The sequence below is a fragment of the Myotis brandtii genome, unplaced genomic scaffold (assembly GCF_000412655.1).
Source record: "Myotis brandtii unplaced genomic scaffold, ASM41265v1 scaffold277, whole genome shotgun sequence".
Classification (NCBI taxonomy): domain Eukaryota; kingdom Metazoa; phylum Chordata; class Mammalia; order Chiroptera; family Vespertilionidae; genus Myotis; species Myotis brandtii.
The window spans coordinates 1,066,469-1,076,543 of NW_005360548.1; the positions used below are offsets into that span (position 1 = coordinate 1,066,469).

Consider the following 10,075-nt stretch of genomic DNA (forward strand, 5'->3'; position numbering starts at 1 on the left):
CCCGCCTCCCTCCCCTGCCCGGAGGGGCCTCGGCTTCGGTCGGCAAGCTGCAGCTGCTACTCTGCGGGGCCCCAGCTTCTGCCCCAACAGGCTGAACTGGGGCGAGTGGAAGGCGGGGGCGGGGACCGAGGAGGCTCCGCCTCTGCAGCAGGGAGTCTGCGCAGGGACCAGGCGGGCCGGGCCCCCAGGTAGGTTCCGCCTACCTGGCCTGGCGGGGAGAGTACACGGCCGGGGCATGGACTTTGCTGCACCCGACCCCAGAGCCACCCGTACAAGGCAGGGAAGCCACAGGTAAAGAAAAAGGATCCCGCGTCCCCGCCGGGGGCTGGGCTGGTTAGAACCTCCTGCCGCCCAGCGAAGAGGGCGCGGTCTGATCCCGTAGGGGGCGCTGTGGAGGCGGCCGAGGGATGTTTCTCCGTCTCTAGAATTCGGTGAGAAACGTACTCCCGGGTGAGAATTTAAAAAAGACACCGCCCCCACCCCCCCATCTTTTCTCTCTACAAACCTTGTGAAGTTTCGTACCACGGGCATGCATTGCCTAATCAAACATAAATACATAAGATAATGTTTTAAAAACTTATAAAATAAAATGGAGACATCAAAGTTGAGTGACAGCTCACGCTCTGCGTGGGAAGAGCAGGGCGGGGAAAGGAGACGGTGGGTTTTCTGTTGGAGTCTATTTTACTTGATTTATCATTTTTTTAAAAGCCAACTGATAGGGATTTTTAAAAATGTTGTTTCTGAATCCAGGCTCTGGCTCGCGGATAGGCTGGGTTTCCCACCTCTCAGTCTCCTATCTCCCAAGGAGGATTAAGGCCATCACTGCAGATATAAATTGGAGAACCCTTCCCCACCCACTTCTGTCAGTGAATGGGGGGCAGGACCCCCTCCCCCCAGCCAGGCAGGAAGTTAACAGATAAATGCAGAAAAGTATATTTTTGAGAGAAGAGCGTCAGAAGTGGTTGCTTTGAGAGCGGGACTTGGGGGTGGGTTAGAATTGCATTTTAATGTATTTGTATTTTCAGGATCCCAGGTTGGGGAAGGTAGAGCAGCTAGACCCATCCTCTCATTGCAGGGAGACAAATGGAGACGGGGCAAATGGATCCAGCAAGAACTGGCAATTTACCACGGTATTCTGAGATTACAGAGCAGAAGATAGCAAGGAGACAACAGTCTTAGAGGTGGTTGGTAGCAGGGTTTCAGGGTGGGGGAAGGAGGTATGGGGCAGGAAACAACTTAGGCCTTTTTTGTTAACCCTCGCCTGAGGATATTTTTTCCATTGCTTTTCAGAGAGAGTGGAGGGGAGGGAGGAAGTGGGAAAAACATTGATGTGAGAGACACATGGACTGGTTGCCTCTTGCATAAGCCCCCATCAGGGGCTGGGAGCGAACCCACAAACCAGGTAGGTGCCCTTGACCCTGAATCTGAACCCATGACCCTTTGGTCCTTGGGCTGACACTCTAACCATTGAGCACACCAGCCAGGACTTGCCATTTATTTATTTATTTGCAAAGGCCTTGGTGAGAAATGTTGCATTAAGATTAAAGGGTTGGAACAGCAGGTGTGACGTTAGGAAAGCTGAGATGAACAAGGGCAAAACTGAGGGAGCAGTGAGGCTTGGAGAGGTGAGGGACAGGACTGAACACACTGAGCCTGGGGAACTGGGATGCCGCTAATAAACCGAAAACAGGAAGAAAATAGAGGGAGTTCACTGAAACGGTTAGTGACCTTCTGGCTTTCAAATTCTACTAGTATAGTGATTACAGGGACTGTAATGAGGAGTTTGGTTGTAACTTCTGTTGTACTTTCATCAAAGCAAAACACTAGTACTGGAGAAGTGGGTTCCATATATGAGGATTCATATATGAGCCTCTACACTTATGTGACCGTATAACCTTGAAAAATGACAATGCAACTGTGCCTTAGTTTCTCCATCTGCAAAATGGGCATGGTAATAATAGCACTTTTCATAAGGTTGTTCATGAATTTTACACATATTTATTGAGTACCTTGTGTACTTGGTATTGTTTTAGGCTCTGGGGATAATGCTGTGAACAAAACAGACATGAGGAAAGACAGACAAAAAGCAAAATAAGTAAATTATATGTAAATTATAGTAATAAGTACTATAGAGAATCAGGAAAGAGGGATAGGGGTAAAGGTGGGGGTGGGGTTGTTTGCAATTTTAATTAAGTCAGAGAAGGCCTCTCAGAGAAGGAGCTACCTGGACTTCCTTGGGGAAGTGTTCCAAGCAGAGGGAAGGCCAGTGCGTCTGTAGCACAGTAGGCACGCAGGAGAGGGAGAGATGAGTCTGGGAGGTGACAGGAGCAGGCCATACAGGGTTACCTGGACCATGGTGAAGACAGGGCCTGAGCAGAGGAGGGTCCTGCCTTTTGTGTTGTAGTGGGTTGAACTGTGGCCTCAAAAAAGATATATCTGATGTGGGCATTACCCCTGGAACTTGTGAATGTGACATCTACAAAGGGTCCTTACAGAGAACAGACTGACGGTTGCCAGAGGGGAGGTGAAAAGGTGAAGGGATTATGAAGTACAAATTGGGCCCTGGCCAGTGTGGCTGATTAGTGGCAGTCTGTGCACAGAAGTGTCTCTCTCACATCGATGTTTCTCTCTCTCCCCCTCCCTCCCTTCCACTCTCTCTAAAAATCAATGGGAAAAATATCCTCCAGTGAGGATTAACAAACAAACAAAAAGAAGTACAAATTGGTAGTAACAGAATAGTCACAGGGATGTAAAGTACAGCATAGGGGAGATAGTCAGTAATATTGTAATAACTATGCAAGGTGCCTGGTGGGTACTGGAAATATCAGGGGAGCACGTGATCAAGTATATGGTTGTCTAACCACTATGCTGTACACCTGAAACTAACACAAAATAATATTAAATGTAAACTGTGATTGAAAAATAAAATTTAAATTAAAAGAAAAAAAAGTCTTTGCAGATCTAATCGAATAAAGGATTATCTGGGTGGGCCCTAAATCGAAGGACAAGTGTCTCTGAGAGACAGAAGAGATTGGAGTGATGTAGCCGTAAACCCAGATATGCCTTGAGCCACCAGATTCTGGGAGAGCCAGGGAACAGAATCTCCCCTAGAGCCTCTGGAGGGTGGGGGGGCCATGGCCTCGCTAACACCTTCATTTTGGAGTTCTAGCCTCCAGAATTGTGAGAAGAAACTTCTGTTGTTTTAAACCACCCTGATTGTGGTAACTTGTTAAGGCCACATGGACAACTGGTGTGGTTTGCAGGTTCCCCCTGGCTGTGTGGTGAGCAGACTTGGGGAAGGGGGTACAGGAGCTGGAGCAGGGAGACCAGGGTGGAGTCAAGGTGGACAGGACCAGGGTGGGGGCAGCCACTAGAAGATTGGATGGAGTCTGGTTACATTTTAAAGGTGGAGCTGATGGGATCTCTAATCCAATTGGATGCAGAATCCAGGTAAAGGACGGAGTTGAGGGTGACTCCAGGGGTTTGGGCCTGAGCAACTCAAGGATGGAGATGCCAGTAGCTGAGCTAGGGAAGATTAAGGAGGAGCAAATTTGAGGAAAAGAGCAGGAATAAATAAAGAATGAATGGCCCTAGCTGGTTTGGCTCAGTGGATAGAGCATCAGCCTGCGGACTTAAGGGTCCCCGGTTGGATTCCAGTCAAGGGCACATGCCCAGCTGCGGGATTGATCCTCAGTACGGGGTGTGCAGGAGGCAGCCAATCAATGAGTCTCATCATTGATGTTTCTATCTCTCTCTCCCTCTCCCTTCCTCTCTGAAATCAATAAAAATATATTAAAAAACAACTATCCAGGTGGATCCTTCAAACTAAAGGATTAATACATATCAAGCGCACAGAATGGGCATGTAAGAGGTTCTGAATAAATGTGATGTGTCAAGTCTAACAGGCAAAAAAAAAAAAAAAGAAAGAAAGAAAGAAAAAAGGCATCATCATTACTATCCCCAACTCCAGCCAAGGTGGTTGCAGTTCAGTTGCTATTTAATTTTTAAAATGCACATAGGACGTCTATGGAAATTAAAATATGAGGCTCAGGCTCCTAGCTGGAGTGTCCTCCCCCCACATTCTAGTCTTCAGAAAAGGACTGTGAATTCAGCTGGAGAAGTATCGGGCGCTCCCACCCCAGGTCCCAGGGGAGCAGGCAGGATGAACTGAAGGGCTGGAGCAGCAGGGCTCCGAGCCAGGCTGGCAGGTGCTGGCATTGTCCTCAGCTGGTCTCCTGTGTTCCCAGGTTCCTAGAAGCCCCCACGGGGCTCCAGTGCAATGACCAGGCTGGTCCTTATGCTCCCCTTCCTTGCACCTCTCCCGCCCATGGAATGTCCTGTCCCCTTGACCTGTGCCCTCCCTGCTTGTGTGACACCACAGACCGCAGGAAAGGAGGAAGCAAAACCCACAAGGCTTTTGAGACACATTGGTACAGCTCCCCTCCTGGGTGAGGGGGTGGGGTTGGGAAGATTTGATCCCTCCTCCACAGCTTTGGATTGGAGAGTCCAGGGTTCAAATCCCACACTGTCACTTCCTTCAGGAGTCACCTCAGGCTGGGGGCTTTGCTTCTCTGAGCCCTGCTGGCCTCATCTATAAAATGGGATCATCTTACAGTTTAGACACTGTCTGGGGCACAGTGGCTGGGGGATCTCCAAATGGTATATGGGGGTGGGTCTCAAAGTCCCAGAGCCCCGCATCCAGGTCTCAGCTCTGTGTGTCACTGGGAAAAGAGGCTCCCTTCTCTGAGCCTTACTTTCATTCTCAGATAGTGGGCGACTTATATACCAACCTCACATTTGCTGGGAAGTCAATGAATCCATCCACGGCAGGCAGGTAGCACAGCACACTTCCGATAGAAGCTGGCTGGTGAGAACTGTATGTCCCCTATTTGATCACAGATAATCTTGTGTGTCCCCTGAAAAACGAAGTCTGTGTCTGGTTTATTCCTCTACCCCCGCTCCCTGCCAGTGCCCAGCATACTGTACACTCAAGAAATGTCTGTTAAAAACAGAAGAAATGGAATAGAATGGAAATCTCTGAGAAAGGATTTTCTTAGCTGTCTCTCTAGTCCTTGTGACACTTGTTTTATATACAGTGATAACCAGCTTGTGTTCTAAGCCCAGAACAGATGGAGTAGGAGCAGGTCATAGCATCTCAAACTGAGAGTAAAATTCAAGGTTGATTCAAGCCATCTGAGTGCAAAGGAGGGTGGGGGCCACTTAGCTGCTGAAGCACACGTGAAGCACCCACAAACCCATGGACCTCCCATGTGGCTCAAACTGAAATGTTCTCGTGTTTAAAGGAGCCAATTTTCCCTTGATCATGCAGGCCTCTTTGGACTGAACAATCAACTGTCTGTGGTTAAGTCTACAGAAAACAAAACAGAGCATTGGTTTTGTAAACTTTTTTGTTTTTGTTTTTAGCAGTAGAATCTTTATTTCAAAAGACTCCTCCCTAGAAGGTGCCTCGCCTGAAAAACAATCAAATAGGTCAAAATAAAACAAATAAAACCCATCATGAATGGTGAATACTTCTGATTTGGAATTCAAAGTCTAAGCTGTCCCCTCCCTGTTCAAAACCCCACTGTGGGTTCCCATTGCCTTCAGGACAAAGTGCCATGCCCTCTAGGGACCCCACCATTGCAGATCCAGGTCCCCCTCTGACACCAAAGCCATCTCCAACTCTCACCTCCTCCCTGAACTCCACTCTGGAAGTCTCATGGCCTTCTAGATACGTCCCTCAAGGTGTCCCCAACCCCCTTACACCGCTATGTCCCCAACTCTCCTTAGCATCTCTCCCAAATCTGCTCCTCCTCTGGGCCATTTCAAGGACAGCCGTCCTACCCATCCTTCAGGTCTCACCCTGTGTGCCAGCTCCTCCAGAAATCCCTCCCTGACTCCGAGGGAGCCCTCGGCTTCATCCTAGACGCCCCCCCCCCATGTGTCTCCTTGGCCTCCTGAGGGTCTCTCCCACCCACCCCTTATCTCTCCCATAGCTTCAACCTGGACTCTCTGGCCACCTCCTTTCCAGCCTTCACTCAACCCTTCCAATCCCCCTCCGAGTGTGACTTGCCTTCCATCCCCACTCAAAAACTCCCCGTGGGCCCCAATGTCCTCACTGTGGATCTGAGTCCTGAACGATCTTCCCGAATAACTTACTCTCCTCATCCTTGATGACGCAGCCATTTTTAATATCTTTCGGTTCCTTGAACTGAAACCACTTTTACCGCCAACCCTCCCACAGCTTCTCCTTTCATCTTGCTCACGCCTATCAACCAGAGTCCCATCTATTCCAGGCAGCTCTCCCTCACCCCCTAGTTGGTTCAGGTACCCCTTTTGGACTCTGACAGTCCCCCGAGGTTCTCCATCCTAGCCCTGACCACTCTAGGCCGTCACTGCCTGGTGATGGAGCTGTGTCTCCCACTGGACTGTGAAACCTACGAGGGCAGAGTGAGGCTGTCTCAGTCACGTTTATGTCCCCATTACCACCCAACACAGGGACAGTACATGGCAGGTGCTCAGGGGCCAATTCATTCATCTAGTTATTCAACTTGTATTTATTCAGTGAGTACCTGCTGACAAGCCCTGTCTAGAAATTGAAAATACAGCATAGAACAGAAACAAAATCCCTGGTAAAGATGGCATCTGGGGGCGGAGAGGGGGGGAGTGAAACAATAGATAAATGAGTGAAACATAAAATGTGTCTTGGAGAAAAAGAAAGCAGGGGAGGAGGATGGTGGTATTACAACAGAAAATGGTGGATATCTGAATTCAAAAATAACACAACATATCGGGGGGAAAGAGCATTATTAGCCCTGTTTTTCAGATGCAGGGCAGGGCTCAAGGAAATTACTACCTAGGTTGCATAGTGTCGGTTTGTTGGCCCGGAATTTGAACAGAGCTCAGTTCTGCTCCAGGATACTACACTGACAAACCAACTCATGGACAGCGAAGAAACAGAATGTCTTTTCCTTGCAGCTCCGAGGGAGGCCTGTGCCTGTGAAAGTGCAGGATGTGGGGCTAGAAGGTAGGGTTCCTTATGTTTATCAAACCAGGCACTGATCTAAGCAGTTTATACATTTAATTCTTTTTTTTAAAGCCCCATTTAACAGATAAGGGAACTAAAGACCCAGAGAGATTGTCATTGGCACAAAGGGACACAACCAGGAAACAGTGGAGCCAGGATTTGACCTCAATCTGCCTCAGGCCCAAGGGGTGGACAGGTGCCTGTCCTGTTGTTTACTATCTGCAGTTCTGTAGATGCCCCCCCTCCTCCCTCCCCAACAGCAGATGAACCCAGAGGTGGCTCTGGCCTCTCAAAAACTACCAATATCCCTTCCCCTCCCAATCTTTGAGGGGGACATTTGATGCGTCCTCCAAATAGAAAGGATATATGAGTGCAGCTTTAAGAAGAGGACTCTGGATCTCCTTCCAACCAGGCTGCTCTTGCCAATCCATCCTTGGTACTTTGCCGCTGCTTTGGGTCACATCATGTCACATCAAATGGTGTCCCTCTTCTCCGCCAAATCCTCCAGTGGCTCCCGCCCACCTCACTCAGAGCCAAGCTGATGGGCCCTCAGCACTCCACGGACCTCATCCTCCAGCCCTCTCCTCCCTCACTGGCCTCCTTGCTACCCCTTAAATATTCCATGTTCTTCCCTCAGGGCCTTTGTATTCACTGTTCTCTCTGCCTTAAGGGAGAGCCACGCCACTCTCCCTTAATCTGGGTCTTTGTTCAAACATCACCATATCAGAAAACCTTTTCTGACCACCTTATTTAAAACTACAACCTTTATCATGCAGTCCCCACCCCCCTCCTAAAACATCCTACAATCTACTTCCCTGTTTCTAATTGTCTCTTGTCTCTGCTAGATTGTAAACTCCATGGGGCCAGAGATCTCTAGGTTCGTTCACTGATGTGTGCCCAGTGCCTAGCACAGGGTTGGGCATGTAGAACATGCTTTCTAAATAGTTGCTGAGTGAATAACTTGTGTTTTCATTCCCGTGTTGCAGGAATGAAACTGAGGCACAGGCACATTAAGCTATCTGCCCAGGTCATGCAACTATTTAAGTACGATATGCTAGAATCGCCCGACGGGCATGGCTCCGTGGTGGAGTGTCAGCCTATGAACCAGGAGGTCACAGTTTGATTTTGGTGGAGTGTCAACCTATGAACCAGGAAGTCACACAGTTTGATTCCCGGTCAGGGCACATGCCCTAGGTTTCGGGCTCAATCCTCAGTAGGGGGCATACAAGAGGCAGCCGATCAATAATTCTCCCTAACCATTGATGTTTCTATCTCTCTTTCCCTCTCCCTTCTCCTCACCATTGATATTTCTATCTCTCTTTCCATCTCCCTTCTCTAAAATAAAAATATATATATTAAAAAAAATAAATGCTAGAATCTAAAAAAAAATATATTAAAAAAAAATAAATGCTAGAATCAAGGTTGGAACCAGGGTGTTGCAGATCCCAGGGACACACCACTAGCCACTGTCCTACACTGCCTCTCGCAGGCAAGCTGACTAAATAAGATACTTACCATTCTACCTGGGGACTCAGGGTTGCTGACGTTTGACTGAGGTGTGGTGGGACCTGCCTCATCTCTCTGTATCCTCAATTCTAGAAGTCAAGGGAGGTCTGGGTCTAAGCGTCCTCTAGTCTCCCCCCAGCCCCCACGCCTTCCTCAACTCACACCACTGTACCAGCTAAATGCTCTCATTTTTTGGGTAAAGATCACTCAGTCCAACAAGGTGAAGAGATAAGGATTAACTATTTACGTGAGCAAGATTCGTGATGGCTGATGGGCCACCCCCTCAAGTGTGGTGCTGTGGCAGATGTGAGGACAATGTGGAGATCGTGATGTGGGGTGGCTGCCATGGCAGAGGGTATCTGCATGGTATACGGTGTGTGACTGACGCCATCGCAATGATGAAGAGGTGGGGGCAGGGAGAGAGCAACAATGAGGAGGTGATGAAGGTGACTGGACGAGGGTGAGAGTGACATGGTTACTAACAATATTAGCCCAAATCACCATGTCAAGCTGGACATAACACAAGAATAAACTGGCAGAATCCTCCCAATCACCCCTGATTTAGGTGTCCTGTGTGCATTTCATAGAGGAGGAAGCTTGGATTGCAAAGGTGTGACTGGTAGCCAAGGTTACCCAGAAGTTTAGTGGGGGAGCTGGATTCTGGCTCTACCCCGCATGGTGGTGAGTATGTGACACGGGCAAATGCTGGAGATGTGGAGGGAAAGAACCCTGTAAGGCAGTGTGGCTCCTTACGGGGAAAACCAGAAGCATGAGGCATGGACGGTGACAGCTAGAGGAGCAAACGTGACATGGGAGAGATGGTGACACAGGGCGAGGATAACACAGGGGAACATGAACGCGATTTAAGGTGAGGGTGACAGGAGACGTGCGAAGGTGACACGGGTGTATGATGACAGTTTAGCTGGCGACATAAGAAGCCGATGGCGACTACAAGGCACAACTGTGCGCTATGGTGGCAATGGGCGCTTAAAGGGGACAACAGCGAGTTAAGGGGGTTCATGGCGACAGAAGGAAGGTGATAGCGAAAGAGGGGGAATGGTGACAATTTAAGCGGGATGCGACGTAAGGGGAGGAATGGCGATATAAAAGGACCGAGAACAACATAAGGGTAGAGACGCATTACCGACACGAGGTGACAACACAAGGAGGGCAGCGGAGGCGCCGCGCCCCCAGATCGCACAGTACCTGCACTGCCCGCTCCCACTCCAGCACCCAGCCGGGCACGAACCCTCGGTGTTGGAGCTGGGCCCCACACCCCCGCTGTGCGCAGGCGCACTCTGGCTGGAATGCGGGTCAGCGTGGGCCTCGCTTGTGCGTTTCTGATTGGCCGCGCTCCTCGCTACTGCAGGGCGGGGGGAAGTGCCTTGGAGACTGTGAGTGATCACGTGACGGCTGCCGCCTTACTCTCGTTGGTGGCGGCCCTGGCGGCTAGAGCGGCCGCGGGCGGGTCAATCTCGCTTCCGGCGGCGGGAGCGGTGCTTTCGGGATGGACCTCCGGGCTAGGGGAGGGGGGAGTCTGAC

General features: G+C 49.7%; 1 protein-coding gene across 4 annotated transcripts in view; it reads right to left on the bottom strand.

Annotated features, from left to right (window-relative positions):
• Positions 1–9,839, bottom strand: part of PLD3 (phospholipase D family, member 3) — an 18,428-nt gene extending 8,589 nt beyond the window's left edge. The window contains exons 1-2 of one of the 4 annotated variants that reach the window (XM_014541725.1): positions 9,740–9,839; positions 4,791–4,916 (exon numbers count right to left, since the gene is read on the bottom strand). Coding sequence is in view for 1 of the 4 variants with exons in the window: in XM_005868799.2 (XP_005868861.1) it covers positions 506–531 (26 nt within the window). In the remaining 3 variants the exon portion in view is untranslated. Of the gene's footprint in view, positions 1–18; positions 120–505; positions 536–4,790; positions 4,917–9,739 lie in introns of those variants that run through there. The other 3 variants (XM_005868802.2, XM_005868799.2, XM_014541726.1) reach the window with 3 other exon arrangements.
• Positions 9,840–10,075: the final 236 nt, after the last annotated feature.